Source organism: Talaromyces rugulosus, chromosome II (genome assembly GCF_013368755.1).
Source record: "Talaromyces rugulosus chromosome II, complete sequence".
NCBI classification, from domain to species: domain Eukaryota; kingdom Fungi; phylum Ascomycota; class Eurotiomycetes; order Eurotiales; family Trichocomaceae; genus Talaromyces; species Talaromyces rugulosus.
In genome coordinates this window covers 5,469,345-5,487,984 of record NC_049562.1, presented here as the reverse complement: position 1 = coordinate 5,487,984, position 18,640 = coordinate 5,469,345, and the positions used below count along the sequence as shown (strand labels likewise).

General features: G+C 46.0%; 5 protein-coding genes across 5 annotated transcripts; 4 read left to right on the top strand and 1 right to left on the bottom strand.

The window, feature by feature from the left end:
• Positions 1–238: 238 nt before the first annotated feature.
• TRUGW13939_04370 (uncharacterized protein) lies at positions 239–3,896 on the bottom strand (the record flags this gene model as incomplete). Its single annotated transcript, XM_035487546.1, has 5 exons — positions 239–708; positions 762–857; positions 915–2,598; positions 2,668–2,921; positions 2,984–3,896. The coding sequence occupies 5 exons, from the start codon at positions 3,894–3,896 to the stop codon at positions 239–241; spliced, it is 3,417 nt and encodes a 1,138-aa protein (XP_035343439.1).
• A 973-nt stretch (positions 3,897–4,869) lies between these two features.
• On the top strand, positions 4,870–5,247 carry TRUGW13939_04369 (uncharacterized protein; the record flags this gene model as incomplete). Its single annotated transcript, XM_035487545.1, has 1 exon — positions 4,870–5,247. One exon carries the CDS (start codon positions 4,870–4,872, stop codon positions 5,245–5,247), a length of 378 nt encoding a protein of 125 aa, XP_035343438.1.
• A 476-nt stretch (positions 5,248–5,723) lies between these two features.
• On the top strand, positions 5,724–8,073 carry TRUGW13939_04368 (uncharacterized protein; the record flags this gene model as incomplete). Its single annotated transcript, XM_035487544.1, has 2 exons — positions 5,724–7,164; positions 7,214–8,073. 2 exons carry the CDS (start codon positions 5,724–5,726, stop codon positions 8,071–8,073), a joined length of 2,301 nt encoding a protein of 766 aa, XP_035343437.1.
• Positions 8,074–8,647: 574 nt separating this feature from the next.
• TRUGW13939_04367 (uncharacterized protein) lies at positions 8,648–9,388 on the top strand (the record flags this gene model as incomplete). Its single annotated transcript, XM_035487543.1, has 1 exon — positions 8,648–9,388. One exon carries the CDS (start codon positions 8,648–8,650, stop codon positions 9,386–9,388), a length of 741 nt encoding a protein of 246 aa, XP_035343436.1.
• A 4,439-nt stretch (positions 9,389–13,827) lies between these two features.
• TRUGW13939_04365 (uncharacterized protein) lies at positions 13,828–16,370 on the top strand (the record flags this gene model as incomplete). The annotated part of the gene is made up of 2 exons (XM_035487542.1): positions 13,828–16,209; positions 16,308–16,370. 2 exons carry the CDS (start codon positions 13,828–13,830, stop codon positions 16,368–16,370), a joined length of 2,445 nt encoding a protein of 814 aa, XP_035343435.1.
• Between the last annotated feature and the right edge of the window lie 2,270 nt (positions 16,371–18,640).

The following is an 18,640-nucleotide window of genomic DNA, read 5'->3' as shown; positions in this document are numbered from 1 at the left end:
GCATGCTGCATGAAACGTAAAAAGACGAACCATAACATGTGATTGCTTCGCAAAGCATCGAAATGAAAATCATGAAGCCGGGAGTATCCATCCGCACGAAAATGTTGACAAAAGACAATGCGCGCGTAGCCCGAAAACACAGCGAAATGATCAAGACAGACATGGAACATGACGCCGGAATGCTTTTGGTGAAGTAAAATTCACTCATAACACGATGGGTGGTTGGACAAAAATAGGTCTAAAAGCTCGTGGGAGGCGAGAATTGCCTGGCACTTGGACCTGTGCCGATTCCACCAAACGTGGCTGGTATGCTGCTCACAGGAACCGGACTTCCAATGTCCCCTGGAGCGAGACCCACTCGATGGCTAGCCATGGGGCTGTTGCTGTCAGGCTCAAACTTGACATAACGGTTTTGCTTGTCGTCTTCTTTGACAATAAAAGATCCGCCTCCGTTTTGGGGGCTGCCCTCTGTATCACAAATATCAAGCATTTCGTTCAATTGAATCGATGGCTCATTCGGAGGCTTGAGTTGCTCAACTTGCTGAAGAAGACGGCTAGCTTGGTGGAAACCGGGAGCGGTTTTCGAGGGACTCATAGAATTGAGACTCTTGATCGCCTGAATGACTAACAATCGGACGGCCACAGGTCGAGACGTATGAGTTCGATGGTTCCCACCAGCACCGAAGGCACGGTTTGGCCAACCTCCACCTATATCAATGTCAGCATTCGCACAAATTTCTTCTTTCGGCAACTTGACTAACCCGTTGGAGCACCCCAGGACCCCGTGAATGGGGCCCCGAAAGGAGCCTGGACACCCCATGTATTTCCTGGCCCAGAAAAGTTTGGTTGTTTTGGTGCTGTGAGTTGACGTGAGTATATAGGCTACTTAGGGTCAAACAAGGACTGGTACTTACGACTTAACGGATCCGGAAACAGGGGAGAAGCACCAAAACTAGCACGAGATAGACCAAAACCACTGGGTACTGGCGGACCTGGCAGCGATTGCGACAGGTTGGCTGTGAAAGGTATGTCCGATTCCTCAAGGAGAGCACTGCTACCCAATTGAGCACTCAAGTCATCCACTTCTGAATGGTTTGTCCTTCCATTGATTTTCTGGGGACTTGAAGGCCTCTTGATTGGTGTTGGCCGAGAAATCGGGGCATTCATGGGTTGTCCATCTAAAGGAGATCGCTCATACGAGCCTGAAGCTTGACGCGAGTGCCCTTGTGGAAGTCCCACAGAATGAGCGCCACTCATGACACCAGGAACAGGTGGTTGACCACTAAATGGTAGGTTGTGTCCCGGATCCATAGGGAACCCTCGGCCTGGACCTGGCATTGAACGACCAGCACCAATACCTGGAGGAAGCAGCACACCATTTGGGCCAGGGAATCCCCTGTATTGTCCACCAACAGGACCAGAAGGAGGCGGGTATAGTGGCATGTTTTCGTTGCCAATTGGTCGGGTCGGAATTCCAGCCATGCCTGGTGGGGGATGAGACGGAAGTCCATTCATATTCGGGTAACCCAACGAGTGAGATCTTCCGGCACCACCCAATGGCGACAGAGGCGCAGAAGGCTGTGGATGATGGAGAATGGGTTGTTGAGCGAAACCGAGCTTCCCCGACGAACTAGTGGGAGTTCCAGACGACTGCGACATTGGGATTGTTTGAGGCGAAATCGATGTGAGCGGTTCTGTGCCACTGGCGGCTTGAGAGCGAGGCGACGATGCATGGGATCCTTGCTGGGAAGGCTGGCGAGGTCGGGCGGGAGTAGGGGCTTTGGGAATAATCGGCGTTGCTACTTGGAAGTGTGGTGAGCTCGCAACTGGTATGCCATGAGGATGTTGCAACCCAGGCGGCATAGGGATCATGCCAGGGCCAGATTGAGACATCCGCTTGACCCCAGGGGTAACAGATTGCGAAGGCTGAGGTTGAACGCGGTCTTTGGCAGCTTGTTCAGGCCTTGTGAAAGGGTCGAAAGTTTGTTTCTGCTGATCTTCCCGGGCTCTGCGATCTCGTTCCTGCTTGGCTTTCTTGTCTCGTAGCTCCTTTTCCTTGGCCTCACGTTCTTCACGTTCTTTTTTCTTAGCATCGTCGCGCTTTTTTCGTTCACGCTCCTTTTGTTCTCGCTGTTTCCGCTCGGCCTCAGCATGACGTTCCCGTTCCTCTTGCAAGCGCTTCTGCTTCTCTACCTCTTTGCGCAGACGCTCTTCCTCTTGCTGTTTCTTTTCTGCCTCCCTTTTCTTTCGCAGTTCTTCCTTCTTTCGCCTCTGTTCCTCCAGCTTCTTCTCCTCAAGAGCACGAGCGGCGGCTTCCTCGGCGGCTTTCTCGGCCTCACGTCGAGCTTTCTCTTCCTCGCGAGCCTGTTTCTGTTGCCTCTTCTTGTCCTTCTTCTTTTGCGCCTCTCGAGCTTTCTTTGCCGTTCGCTGTTCATTCAGTGTCTCTTCTTCTAGCAGTTCTTGGAGAAGTAATTCTTGTCGTTGTTGGGCGACTTTTTCTCGATATGCCGTTAAGACTCGTTGTTCGAACATCCGGGCGGCAAATATTTGAAACATGCGCCTCCCTTCTTCCATACGCTGTTCTTCCGTCATGGTATCCTATTGAAGAAGAAAAAATTAATTGTCAATGTGTAATTCTCGAGAGCATATATGGATGCAAAAACTAACCATGTCGTCATCTTCGTATTCTTCTTCCTCCTCACTGCCGTAGGGACCGTCGTCTTCTTCTTCGTCTTCCTCGTAGTCGTCTTCGTCCAAAGGTCCATGGTTGTGGCCTGCGTGCAAAGACTGGTGGGCGGCGGCCATTCCGTACTGGGTGTCTTCTTCACGTTGCATTCGACGTTCTGCTAATTGTTCCATCATGTCAATGAAATGCTTCCCATCATTTTTTAATAGGTCATCTGCGACTGTCAGGATACCATCTGGACGAAGGTTAGATGAGGCTCCTTTTCGACTTTGTCATAGATTAAGGATCACGCCTTACCTTTAACAGTGAGACTATTCCCAAAAGCAAAGAAATCTGCTCGCTCACTACGGCTGTCATCATCGTCATCAAGCTCATCGTCACTGTATGGCTCTTCGTCATCTTCCTCATCATCATAGTCATCTTCCAAGTCATCTTCATCTTCGGGCAGCTCATGAACCCGTCCATGAGATGGATGATGGTGGTGATGGATATGCGTGTGATGATCAAGGTGATGGAGGTTGTGATGCATCAGTCGCGGGGGAGGTACAATCGAGGTGCCGTTCTGGAAAGCGCCTTGGTTGTGATTGGCGTATTGCTCGAGCTCTTCGTAGTACGCATCATACAGTACCTCGAGCTCTTCTTCAATGGCGGTTCGTTTCCTCCCACATACTGTGCAGCTGCATGAATGCTTTTGTTGCTCTTTCATTTTCTTCAGCACTGCATCCTTCTCCACTTTGACCAAGGCCCTCCGTTCGTCTTCGCCGAGTTCCAGCCAGAATTTTTTGATGTTTTCACGCTCCTCCTGCGTTGACGTGTTCCAAATGCGTTCCTTGGGGCCCTTTTCAACCAGGTCATCTTTCGATATCGATGGAAAAGTGGGTTGTGACGGATTTATCGAGGCGGACGGTGATATTGGGCTGTCGTCGACTGTATCCTTGGAAGCGGAGCGAGCTTTGGATTTCTTTTTCTTTTTCGACTTTGAATCGGTCCCATTTGGAATAGGCGCCGTATTTTCGTATTCTTCATCGTCGATGTCGTCGTGGTCATACAAGTCCCCATCATCAGCATCAGAGTAGTCCTTTCCCGTATGTTGATGCGGTTCCGACAGTCCAGCTGACGATGTGTCATTGTGTGATTCTTGCTCACTGACAAGACGAGCAGCTTGCTTCTGCCTCCTCTTGGCCTTCTTTCGGTTCACTGGAGGCGCCATGATTCAGGTTTGGTTTCGGTTGCCCTTCTGGAAGGGGAGGGGGAAAAAAAAGTCAAGGGCGACTAGGGACACGCAGTGGCAGTTACTGATGAGTATGACTAGACACTGGCACTAGTAGTTTGAGAATCGAGAAAGGGCAGCGGGCATGCCGCTTTTCGATAAGAGTCACCGGCGGACTAAAATGGCAGTATCGCAAGTGACATGAAGAAGCGCGGTGCTCGAATGGCGGTTGACACAGCCTTCAGGCAGTTCCAAGCTTGGCCGGTGAGCGACTCTGCAGAGAAACCGGCGAGGCGGAGGCTGGAGGGATTTTCAAGGGTCGGAGATGGAAGGAGGGGAAGGGCGAGGCCGCGGGCGGGCTGCGGGCTGGGGCAGGCTGCGATGGCGGTAGAAGCAGGGTGAAAGGCCGGCGTGCGGTGGTCGTCGAGAGGTTGAGGCGTGTTGCAGCAGAATGCCCGGCGTGAAGGCGACGTAAACACGGTGCAAGCAGGGCGGAGATGGGGATTGATGGGTGGACGGAGATGGGATCGAGCGGATGGTGGACCTTGACGCGGGCGGCTTCTAGGTTCTGGCTGGTCCAGACAAAAGCGGGCACTTAGACGCCGCAAGCGAGGCTGGCGGGCTTTGTCTGCTTGTCTGTGCCTGTGTGGCCGATTCGGTATCCAGGACTCTGGCCAAACGCGATCTGCTGGAAAACACTATATTTCCCCATGCACAATCATGGGAATTGGGCATTCTTATTCATGTATAGATGCTCGCAAGGTCGAATCCGCTGCTGCTGATTCTGCCGGCGCTTGCTTCACCGCCCGCCAGACAAAGCCTTTTTTTCTCGTTAACCGCTGTCTCTTGTCTCTTCAACCCTCCACAGCATCTTCCTCCAAACGCGCTGCCTGCAGATGCACGCCCATTGCATTGCATTCCACGTCGGACTACACGCGAGATACCGCTGATCGCTGCTCTGTGAGCCTCGCCGATGCTCTTCAATGCGCTGATCCGAACACACCATATCACCTCTCGTAAGAAAGTCGCTGTTCTGAAAAAGGCCGCCGATACATACAACTGCTATGTGCTCCTCCGGACAGGCGGCTGCCCAGGCGTAATGTACGTCGAAAGCGGCCGCGAAGAGGACGTGAGCGCCTGGGTGAATACTGTGCAGAGGTTAAGGTACAAGGACTATCAGTTGGTGACGAGACCTGGTCCGCAGGCGGACGAGGGCTATCCCAAGAGCAGCACCATCTCGACTGATCCTGGATTGCGAGAGGTAGACTCCATTAAGGAATTCGGCTCTCTCATGAAAGACCGAGGCGTGCTAGGCTGGTGGAGGAAGGGGATGGGATATGCGCCGCGCTAGCATTAATCTACTATTACAATCTCGCGTAATACAAATAGACATAGTATATATATTATATTCAAGAGAACCTTATACTGATCATGTTGAGCGGCCACAACATTGAAAGTGCTCGACATTATAGAACGATGAAGTACGGAAATATTTCAATGTTGGTAATACAGTTTCAGAAAGCGCGCTTAATGCGGCATGCACGACCGTAAATTACGTGGAAGCAAAACCGCTTTTCAATACCTTTCCTTCCCTTCCTTCCTTCCTTCTCTCAAAAATCTCAGTCCATTCATTCCTCTTCAGTTCGCCTTCACAACAAGTTAGGAGTGGCAGTACTTATCGACTACACGGCCCATCTAGGGGCATTTTCTGAGCTCATCTCGATCGTTGCATGTTGGGCCCGCGACTAATTAGCCGCCGGTGTTGCGATTTCTTGCATGCATGAGCGATGATCCCTAAATTGGCATCAATCGCAAACCCGGAGAAACATGCCAATCCGCCGCTCTGGGCGCCGTTCGGGTGCACAAAAGAGCTATGCAAATGATCCATTCAAGGCTATTGGGCTGGAGGATTCTGGAGACGAGGAAAACACCGAGCGCTCAGTCGGTCCTTCAGTAAAAGAAAAAGGAAAAGCGAAGAAGCGCAAGCGAGAATCAGATGATGAATTCGACGAGGATGCGGTCATAGAGTCAAACGAAGATGAAGACGAGCCAAGTGAAAACGAGGCCTCTCAAAGTGATGAGCCCGGTCAGGAGGAGGAGGAGGAAGAGGAGGAGCCCGCACAGTCTGTAATCGTCAACCGCCCATCTGTAGCTAGTAGCAACCGTACCGGTCGCTATCGAGAGCGAAAGTTTGACGGTTCACTTCGATTTCTTCCGCAGGAAACCCATAGTCGTGGGGTGTATAATCCCTCGGAACATGTGAGCAAGTCAATGCACATCAAACTATCCTTTGGCTCGGACGACCGCGACCTACTCGCTGTGGTTAATGCCAGATCGCGTTTCACAACGGGAATAGACTCTATATTTCCTACTCGAGCATCACTGGACAAGGGACCAACTGCCACCGATTACGGTCCAGGCAACACCCATGGGGTCTATGCAGCAGACCTAGAGCGTGAAGCTACAGCCGGATGGGACTGGTATTACGACAAGTATGGATCCAGTTTCAGAAAAAGGCAACGTCTTGATAATATCAGTCAGAGACAAGCTCAGGAGAAATTCCTGGTCAAGCCAAAGAAAAACAGCCTCAAGGTCATATACGGACCTGGCGATGGTCCAACAAGTGCACAACTGCCGCACCACGAATCTATCAATTTTGGAAATGCTTGGAAGAATCGAGATGAAACCCATAAGATTGGCAAAAAGGATGCAACCAAAAAGAAAGGAAGAAAGAAGACGACTGGGGAAGCACCTGACGATGAATTGGCAGGAAACGAGTCTTCTATAGAAGAAACCCGACGGAAAAATCGCTATGGGTGGTTTTTAAACGTTTCTGGCAAGATACAAGCAATGTCATGGGCGCCGAATCAAAGCCGCATGACACAATACTTGGCGGTTTCAGTTCCTATCAACTCGGACCAGGAACACCAATACAATCCACCTGGTCCACCAACAGTCTCACCAGCGTTCTCTCCTTCGCCACCCTATCCTGGTGCCATACAGATTTGGTCTTTTGAAGCTGAGAAGCGTGAAGACTATATAACAAAGACACTAGACGTTGCGCAGAGGCCGAAATTGAGATTAGTGCTCTGCATGGAGTTTGGTCATATAAGAAAACTCAACTGGTGCTCAATACCGCGCAAGAAGCGCGAGGAAGACGAAAAGGATAACACCCGATCTCTAGGGTTACTGTCCTGTGTGTTCTCAGATGGCCGTATTAGAATTTTGGATGTTAAGGTGAACAAAAAATCCGAAACTACAGAATATCGTACGTATCCCTACCTGTTCCCCGTTTGCTTCGTCTGACAATGTGCTAGTCTACGTGCACTCTGCAGCGTTTACCGCGATACCGTCCCCAACCGTGTCTACTTGCATGGCATGGCTATCTCCAACTGACATAGTTGTTGGCTGCGCCAATGGGTCGGTTTCTGTGTACAATATTTTGACGTGTGACACCTCTCGACCAGACAAAGCACCGATTCCTTATATCAATTTCCCGGTGCATATGACCTATATCAACAACATACAGACAGGCTACCCTCAGCATCCACAGCTCATTTCGACGGTATCAATGGATGGAAACACTCGTCTTACTTCTCTAGGTGACCCCTCCAAGGACGTGGTTGATACTCAGAGACAGCGAATGGGCACCACACACATCTCGTATAATCCCTTTTTACAAGCATTCATTTCCAGTGACGAAAACGACTTTGTGCGCGGTTTATCTGTACGGCGATTCTACACGTCTACGTCTATCGGCAGACTTCCAAGCACCGTATCTGCCATTGCAAATGGTAGCCGCTGGCACCCTTCCACGATTGTGGGATCTACTGAAGGCTCTGTTTTTATCCTTAACGCGCTCCGCAGGTTCATGCATTCAAAAGAGCCGCATTTCCATGCACGATGGTTTCTGCACGAGTGGGCCAGGGGTAAGGATGACCAAACACCGGACACGGTGCGATTTACAGATGAGGTGGAAGTGGAAGGCCTGAACTTGACGCGGGCAACACGGGGGGATGGCAGGGTTGTGAACGGGGTAATGGGTATCACCGTGTACGACGAACCTCAGCATGTGCTTGCTCTAGAATGGAACCCCAACCAAGACTGTGCCGGGTGGGTGGCAGCCGGTATGGGGTCTGGACTGATCCGAGTGGAGGATTTGGCCATGTTTCATTAGTTTGCAGTAAAGAGACTACTCAACTTGGGCCCATGTACTCCGCAATAATAACCCGAATTTACTCCGTACAGGGCTCTCTTATTCGGTTCTCCTTCGCTCCTAAAATATTCCATACCGCTAAACAGAATAACTTTAAACGTGATGACTTGCAGATCCACACACAGATCTAAGCAATAAAGCATGCTTATTGGCCGAAAGCCTGTCTAGCTTGTTTAATCTATGTGGCTGGGACGACTAGCGCCAACAGCTGACCAATGATGCGTTGTAGAAGGCCTTCCCAGCCACCTGTTGGATCCACTTTATTCCTATTCTGGCAACGCCGTTGCGCCACCCCGCCATTCGATATTCGATGCATAAACAATTAAACTAAGACTTTCACGTATATAATACGATTGTCTTCCTAAATCTAGCTTTCCTTTGTTTCTCTGGTCCTAATGCGCTTCATGAACTAGCGACAACGTTGAGTTGCTGCCTCACGAACCCATCGATACCGCAGTGGATATATCATCGATATAAACAAACATTACATTATCCATTGAATCGCACAGTCTTGATTCATCAAGTACACATCAACATGTTTTTCCTGAAAGCATCTGTCCTCCTTGCAGGACCAGCTGCATTGCTGCTTCCAGTGTCAGCCTTGCCAGTCGCACCACAGCAGTTTCCGACCATTGAGCGACGACAACCTACTTACTCTGTTGTGAATGTCGACAGCGGCGCCACAGCTACGGTGACAGCAGCAGAGACGACGACAGTAACAGAAATTGTTGCGACAGCCACTATTGATGTAACCAGTACGGCCATTTCGGTTGTGCAGCCTACTTCGGACATATCTAGCGTTGTTACTGTGACGGTTTCTATACCAATATCATCTACGGCGAGCAGCAGGACGACTGTCGTTGCCACCACTGCTGCTGCTACCACCACAACTACTACTACCGCACCACCTCTTCCAACAGCTACATCCGCTTCATCCTCTTTCTATTCCGTCTCTTCGACGCAGAGCTCGAGCGTCTGGTCATCAACAATACTTCCTTCGTCATCGGCAGTCCCGATCCCAGCATCCACGCCTACTTCTTCAGCATTCGTGATTCCGACTCACACATCTTCTTCTTCCTCATCACCAACAAAACCAGTATCCTCCCCAATCACGATAATCCCAACGGGATTCCCATTCTCTCGGTCCAGTGAGTCCGAGCCTGTTGGGTGGAGTGCATTAAAAAGAGACCGGGAAGAGCAAGCGCGTAACGACGTCGTCAGACGCTCCCTCCTGCGCAGTCCCCCTGTGCTTATGGGGTCAGAAGAAAAGGAGTGAAAATCATCATTATCCGCTAGCGCTACTTTTTTTGTTTTCGATTCGATGTACATATCTAAACTTTCTTTCTTTATGATGTTGCATGTCTGCAGGGTGTTTGAAGGGGTTGCCTATTTAGATTTTTTCTGTGAAGCTATCCGGATTTTATGTTTCGGTTCATGCGGGACTTCTGTTCCAATGTTATACAACTGATGACCAGATGACCACAATTTTCATGATGTATACGTGTACAACGAACTACCTATCAATATTAATATGAGTATTTATATATTCTTTTTTTTCCCCAAATACTCCAGCTTACCAATTAAAAATTTTCAGAGGAGCCCCACGTCCTTGTTTTCAGGTTGGAAGATCAGACGGACACTTTAAGCGGCATCAAATAACGAATCCACTGGTGGCACGTCTGCCTTGTCTCAAACAACTCAACCAATATTTTTTATTTAAAACAAAAAAATATTCAAAAAAATTAGAGCTCCCTGTCGGGGAATCGAACCCCGGTCTCCCGCGCTTGTTTTACTTTTTAGTAAATGACAAGCGGAAATCATAACCTGAATGGTGTATTAGTTGAGATGTTGAGAACCAATTAGATGAGAGAAACATACCACTAGACCAACAAGGACTTGATGTACTGCCTCCGGGAAAATGACATTATAACTATAATCAGTTCCTCTCGCCAGAGAATCGGTTACCCCGGTCTGATAACCATCTCACAACTAGGAACACATTTTTTAAAGGAAATTGGGGGGTGAGCCTCCTGGTGAAAAGCCATGTGAATCATATAGCAAATATGAATGAGCATGAGATATCAAAGTCATTTACTTTTATCAACTCACTTCCTTTGCCGAAGCATGGTGAAGGTGACGGGGGCATTGCAACGTAATTATTTCATGTGTACTCGACTAATTGTCGTAGTTTATTATGGAAAAATTCACTCTGGGGTCTAATTTAAAAGGTTATACGCCAAAAAAAAAAAAGGAGGCCGGGTATTGGGGAAAGGGGGATGGACTAAACTGGCTATACGACGCTGTGGTGAAACCTCGGGCGATGTATATATCAACATCGCACTCAGGCAACTAGGTAGCTAACGGGAAATTTTGGATAAAATTGAATCTAAAAACACCAGAATGCCTCGAAGAGACCTTTTTTTCCCGAAGATATTGGTTCGTGCCAGGGAATCACTCTAAAACCGGGAAAATATAATTCTCGAATCAACGCATGGTGGTATTGATATCGGGTTCTTGAATATGGATTCGGATCGCAGTGTGCCTACGGCTGATTTAAATTGTCAAGGAATACTCCAGGATTCCCCGTCGAGGAGTTTTCTTTCCATATTTTCCTTTGGGTAATCCCATTACGAATGTACAACCGTGTTTTTTTGAGGAGTTTAGGGCAGAGAATACGTGAACAAGAGGAGAGCAAGCAACACATACCAGGCTAAAACTACAGACCAGCGAGCAACACCGCTCCTGGAGAATGTATCGATAGCAGCCATTGTATTCTGAGGGAGGAATTTTTTATCGATTCTGTTTTGTGAAAGCGCCACGAAGATACTAATTTCCTAGGTTGAGCTTTTCCTCAAAGCCCCTTTCGCAATTCTCCTATAACTATTTAGCAAGGGAGGCACACACCAAGGGTTAGGGTTAGGCTATGAGCAAACATGGGTAGGCACCAGGAGATCAGAGATATATTGCGCAGTCAATCTATAATTATAGAAGGCACTGACATGGTATTAGACATGTAAGTACATATAATACATATATAACAGACACTCTTGAATGCTCTTGATAGAAATAATCACATTCAGTCGGAACTTCTGGTCGTTACATTCAATCCCGAAAAATAGAAAATGGCGGGAGGTGCAGAGTCCAGATACTTTTAGCCAAAGCCACCTAGGTCAACATCGACAGCACTTGAGGCGTGGTTACAGTCATGCAGCTAGAACATAATATTGCATCTCCTATATAAAACCTTACTAACAGGCTTACGTCTTGCTACAGCTTCTCGGTTTATAATTAGAATACTATAAATGTAAACCATTTATATATTGATATTTATAATAATATATTGCAGACCGCGAAACATCGTAGCAATATTGTGGAACTGTATCGATACTGCGTTCTCACATCTTTCCGGTGCTGATATACTGGCACCCACATCGAATATTTGAGTGGCCCCACGAGACTTTAATGGTCAATACTAGACCCAAAAAACAGAATAAGTCGATCATTTGATATTGGTTCATTCGTATAAGTAGGCATTCGACCGGTTAGAAATAGTCAGGTGCCTATCGTATGCACTAAGAGCATCTTTTACCACCAACCTAAGAGAAGAGTATTGAGTTTCTAAAAAAACGTAGTATTATAGAACGTACCAGTCGGATATAAATAACATGTAGATGATGTATATACGTAGTTTGATTAGAAACTTAATCAAGCCTAAAACTCCGCTTCTATAGCGGATGGAACCCGCCTTAATAGTGAGGTTCTGCAGTGCCTCAACACTCATCTCCCAATCCATTCCACATCAGGTTTTCCGCAGATCTAAAACAGGTTAAAGGACTTCTTAATTAAGTAAGATATAGAAAATATATATCTCAACCTTCTACTATCCCAATTAATTGCTTCCAAAACCTCATCCAGTTGTAACCCATCAAAAGCGTCAAATATTATTGATTCCAACACATAATGACTCTATGAATTCCTAGGTTATTTAACTGTACGATATACCACTCTAACACTAAATAATAATACTTTTTTTTAGTACTAGTTACAACTTATTTACTTTATACTTGACGGTGCAATCCCAGTTCTCGAGATAGAAACCCTAGTTATATATCTATTATAGAGATTAGTGTAACATCCTACGGGGATGGAATGGCGATTCTCATGGTAATGTAATAGTGATTGTTCTAAGGAAGAAGCTATCTACCTCAACTTTTAATTACAAATATCCTATCGCCTTCCCAAAACAGTTATAACTTGTAGATCCTGGCCGATAAGTTAATATCTAATATTAAAAACGTTAAAAAAATAATCTCCTCGTCGGGGAATCATCCCGGTCTCCCGCGCTTGTTTTACTTTCAAGCAAATGACAAGCGGAAATCATGACCTTCGGGATATTAGCTGAGTTGGAAGCGAATTAGAAAAGGGAGACATACCACTAGATCAACGGGGATTGATGAATATTCTACGAATAATAACTCCATATATCCCGGTTGATCGGGTTTTTGGTTATTAATGACAGGCGACCACCGTAACATGTAAGTATTGGTTGAGTTGTTTGAGATCCAATCAAAGAAGGGAGACGTTTCAGCGGACCATCGGGGATGAGTTGGCAGTTGTAATCCATATGTCGTTCATGAGGTCTTCGTTAAATTGATAGAATAGCCTCGGCCATCCGCTTGGGAAATTCCCACCATTGTCTCTGTTGGGAACCGATAGATTCGCTAAGGCTGGAAGCCGGGTGAATTTCTCGTTTGCACTAAATGAAATGTTTATGCCTGTGACGGTTAGAGTCGAGTAACGCCGATATATGGTGCCCAAGGAAGTTCCTCGCAGCACTATCAGCCTCCATCATAACCAGCCTAGGAATTTCTTATATCTTTATTAAAATTACCTCCAAGGAAACTATTCGAAGAAAGTAAATACATGATTTGACGTGACAAAGGTAATGGAATTTTGAAGACTTTGACATCTGCCCCAATTCATCCGTGGCTTCAGAATACACAACCACAAGGGGCCACTTAAATCGAAACAAAAACAGCAAGATCAATGAGTTTGTATTTAAACCATAGGCCCCTATACAAAAGCATCAATAAGTCCCATATAAACACACAAAAATTGTTAAAATGCTAGAAATGAGAGTATCCAGAATCTCCGTAACTTTTTGATTCGGTTTAAGTCGGAAGATGGAGATATCAGTCAGTGTAGTTAAGAATTACCTGTTTCGGAACCATGAGCCTAAAATACACACACACATTAAAATAAAATAAATTATAGAAAGCCGTAATAGGTAGCAAAGATTAGGCCATTTGAGGCAGTTTTAATTAATACTAATCATTTAGTGGTATGGTGTTGTAGGTTGATGGATTGGCAGGATCTTAAAATGAAAAGAGAGTTACAGGGATTTTCTGGCTTTCGTCCTGGGAAGAAATATAATTTGTGGCTGAAAACATGTTACAGTTGCTGAAACAAGCAATTTATTGGAGGAAAATCTACCTATATGATAAACGGCTACCTGCACATCCTCGCGGTACTGCTTCGAGAACAGAGCAAACGGTGACTCACCCTGCGTTTATCTCCTTCTCCCCCCCCAACGTTTTTTCAAACTCCTAAAACATTCTTGCTTCATCACATTCACACATTTCATTTTTCATAATTTCGAGTTTATCCAATCCAGTTGCATCGATGGATTCAAGAAAGTTCTCAAGGAAAAGGGCGATGTCGATGCCCATAGCCCCAACATACGTATCGCACATTTGCGAGATTGACAAAGCCCTACAGCAGCTAACACGAGCACCCGAAGACACGGTAGAGGCACTACGAAACCCATTATCTGGGACAAAAGCTGTACATCATTCTATACGGGCCAACCATTCGGATATTTCTGCCACTTGTTTTGAAAGATTCAAGTCAATTTTGCTTAGAACGCAAGCCACACCTGAATGCAGAAAAGCTATCCAAAAGCTCTTGGACCAGCCCATGCAAGTGTCCAATGACGAGTTGAGGATGATATTGCAGCTTCGTGACCATAAGCAAAACCGGAAAGCTCCTAAGGAAGACAGTGTGCATGTATTTTACGTCAGGTCATGGACCTTCATGTCTTCGAAATTGCTCCGTCTTGTGAAATTGCTCCGCAAAAGAGGATTCACTTCCCCCAGACTGGAAGAATGGGAATTTCAAAGCTGCATTGCGTTATGCGGGACCCTTACCGTGCGCTATGTTGGCATGGCAGGTGGTGGTCGGACTGCGACTCAAAGGCACAAGAGAGACCAAAATGACAAGTCCAGGAATACCCTTCATGGAGAATTCATGCACATCGTTGATGAAGAATGCCCCGATCCATGTGAGTTTCAACTTCATGAATTCCCAGAAATGGGAATCAACGTCATTGGCAATGACAAAAGTGGTGTCCTTCAACTCGCTGATGATATGGAACGACTCTTGATACAACTTTTTGGCTATAGATCACTCTTGAACGTACAAATTGGAGGCAGAAATATCAATTATCTTCCACAAGCCATCGATTCAAGCATCTTTGAAGGATTGGGATCCGATTACTTCAAAAAATTACCGAATAAATGCTCGCTTTTACCAGATAGCAAATGGAACCAGACGGCTTCCTTTTTCATGGACATTAAGAAGCATTCAAAGAGTTATAAAAACAAAAACATCATTCACAAAAATTCATTCAAAGTCATGGAGACACAAGCTCGCCCCTATGAGTATTGTGGGAACGTTATTTTAGCTTTCCTTGGCGAAGAACCTTCTGATAACCACCTCACAGCCGGGAACACATTTTTTAAAGGAAATTGTGGGGCGAGCCTTCTGGTGAAAAGCCTTGTGAATCATATAGCAAATATGAACGAGTATGAGACATCATCAAAATCTCATTGGGACTTGTCAAAGTCATTTACGTTTATCAACTCACTTCCTTTGCCGGATTACAGTGACTTAACGGGAGGATTACAGGGATTGAGAAATTATTTCATTTCTACTCGACCAATTGTTGTCGTGTCTTTGGGGAAACGAAGCTCTTTCACTCTTGAGAGTAACCTGAAAAAGTTATACTTCAAAAAGCCAAGCCAGCCATTAGGAAAAGAAGGATGGATCAAAGTGATAATACGACAATACGGTGAAACGTGGGATGATTCTTATACTCACATCGCACTCAGACATCCAGGTAGCTATTTATATGCTACTAGAGATCATGATCACTTACGGTCATACTATCTGCAGTTTCAGTTAGTATACTTCATTGCATTTACCGCAACGGAAGTTTTGGACGAACTTGAATCCAGAAGCATGCGGTTGTCTCGAAGAGATGTTTGCTTGAAGATTTTGAATCGTGTCAGGGATTTCCTTCACAACCGAGAAGGTGTAATACTCAAATCAGCGGGCAGTAGTGGTGAGATCAGTTTCTTGAAAACATATTCAACTTTAAACGTACCTACGACTGATTTAAATTGCCGAAGAATATTCCAGGATATCAAGAAAGTCCTCAAACAAAGGATTGATGCCCTGAATACACGCATGGAAAGTGAGAATTCAGACTCGACGCTACAGGTTGGATCTAACCGGAAGAGGAAAGCAAAATCTGTTGAAAAAGACAAATCTTCCCCAGTATTTGGTCGTGGTACTTTTCATAATATCTTTTCTCTAGGCCGCGCAGTCGGCACACCGAATTCTCAGGAGCGATTTGAGCATTTGAAGGCGTTGTGGGCCAAAAATGTGCCGGAATTGCATATCATGATTCCTCACCGCGAAGAAAAATATCCCCAGTGGAATGGGGAGTTTTCAACCTTGCATGAAGGCCAATTTTACTTTCTGAAGGTGCTCAGCCAGATGTCTCAGCCCCTTTATATAACCACTCTTGCGAAAGTTTGCAACTCGGCTATTGTTGGTAGAAGGCGATTTGACGAGATCAGCGGGAGTACAGAGTTGAAATGTGGTTTGTGGGTCTCGAGAGACCGCATAAAAGCATATCGAACCGAGAACTCGCCATTTATCCTGACAAATGAGATGCAGGGACACCCGATAGAAGTCAAACTGGAGGGGCACTCTAGCATTAAATGGAAAACTACTGCAGGCTCCTCAATTACAGTAAGGCTTAACAACCTTACATGCGCCCTGCCAGAACATGGGTTACAAAGTCGTGCGATCTCGTTTACAGAATATGGCTTAGACATTCTTGACGCTAGTGGAAATCCTTTGCGCAGACACAATCTGGAAGCAACCATCCCCCGGTCGAGTTTGAGACCTAAATCTGACGAACGTATTCAACAACTTTGGGAGGCGGTTCGCTCAGAGCTTGGGCATGAAATAGAGCAAAGTACACCGTTCCGTTCATCACTGACTCCAATACGACGAGGGGTAGGACCTCTGCCCTCGAATGCCATAGTGGAAGACCCAAAACAAAACCGCCCCCCCCCAACATTGAGGATGCAAACTACCTAATATACCATTTTCTCAATGAAAGATTCCCCCAGGGTGGTGTATTTCGGACCATTTCTCGGGAGAGAATGTTAGACTCAACGGAAGACCTCCAAGAATTTTTGAAATTCTGTAAGAGAGATGAACACATCAATCTCCCTTATACATCTTACTGGCTTGAAAGGCTTGACAGAGAAGCTCCATTCATTGCTATTCTGGCACGAAACATTAGGGTCTATCGAACTTGCGGCAAAAGGACCGTTTCTACTTGGGTTAAAGATCAAAAACGGAAGTGGAACGAGACGAAGTACTTTATAGGCCCCCCTGAAGATATTTGATATGTCTAGTTTCAAATTTTATTCCAGCTTGTGATTTAAAGCACCCCTGGAAACATTTAGGGTGCTCGGAGAAGTTCTTCGTAATACTATCGGTCTCATAATTCCTCCGGAAATTCCTCATATCTTTTTTAGAATTACATTTGGGTGAGCCATTAGAATGAAGAACTCGTCATCTATATATGTATCCCGACAAATAAGATGCAGGGCATACGATAGAAATTAAACCTCATAGATACTCTAGTATTAAATGGAAAACCACCACATGTTCATCAATCACAGTAAGGGTTAAACGAATTTTCATGCGCTCTTCTTAGTCTTTCTTTTGAAAGTGTATAGTATCCCGACTACACGGGAATGTAGCCAAGATACAGGGATTGACAAATACCTGAACATTTGAAATACCATCAATATTGGCATAAAAACAAAGTCCAATTAAAGGGATTGTTTCTTCCGCGGGATTTTTTTATCTGAGCTTCTAATAATACCAAAAATGTTATTTATATCTATACTTGCCGCCGGGCCAGGAGGCGCATTGCATGATGCATGTACCTGCATGCCTCTAACGCCGGGGCGTTTTTGTATAGAGGCGAGAAAAAAACGGTAATTTTCGGTATATAGTACTAGTTACCTTTGATCAGCGTTGATGACGCGGAAAATATGTTAAAGGAATGACCTAGAAATTGAGTCGACTTACTGCCGCTCTAGTTCTAGGGGTTATATGAGTGGGACTGTATCTGGGTGTATATGCATAAACGCCCTCGTCGTATATTTACAAAGTGATTTAATAAGCATATAAATAGACTCACCCCCCCACAAAAAAATGGTGCTATAAGTATATTGAGTGGCTCGCTGTACTCCGCATTGGGGGCCATTTTCTGCCACATCGAAAAAATAGGAAAGCGCTCTGTGATTTCTTTGTTTGGTTATATGTGGGCTGTACTGCCTTGACTCAAAAATAATATTAGGAGCTATTTCTAGGGTGAAACATTGTCTTAATAGAATGCGCGAATGGTCTTAGATTCACTTGGGATTCGCCCGCCAACAACTTCAAAAAAACGTCCAATGACAGCAGGCTGTCTAAGTCTGCATGTACCGGCCGATCTAGACTTTATCATGGTCGTTTACTTGTCTATGGGGCTAGGTTCGGTATCAAACAGTCAGTATTGTCCACTCGAGCCAGGGTGTCAGAGAAAAACAATAACGTCGAGTTTGAGACCATGTAACACTCCACACAAAAAGCCCATGTGGCATGATCCCTGAAAGAAGATGCACGTGTAGTAGTATTAAAAGAGCGACGTGTTGTTCTGGAAGCCAGATGGAAAAATAGGGTGGTGGTTTCGCGACGTACAGTCCTCGGTCAAAGGTAATACAACCGAGATGGCAGGATGCCCAGGGTGACTGTAGTCGCACGGCGTCTACAGCTGACGAAGGATGTATCCCTAGGATTTAAATCAGCACAGGCAGTCTTGCCCTGAAGGACCAAACTAAGTTGTTGGCCAATTTGTTGGTCCAAGGCCGTCTGGTGATCTTGATATGATAACTGAGCCTAAATTTGATGAAAATAGAAGCCTGTTTGTTGGGTACTAAGCAAGCTAGTCAATATCCCCAAAGGTGCAGACAAAGCCACTGCGACTCAAGACATAGATTGCAAGTCAGCATGACCACGTCGTTTGGGGATTGTTCTCGAACCATTCACCGCTATCCAAAGTCTGTGTTGGTGTCGTACCGCCCAAAGATAGCATCGAGAGAGGCATTGTACGACG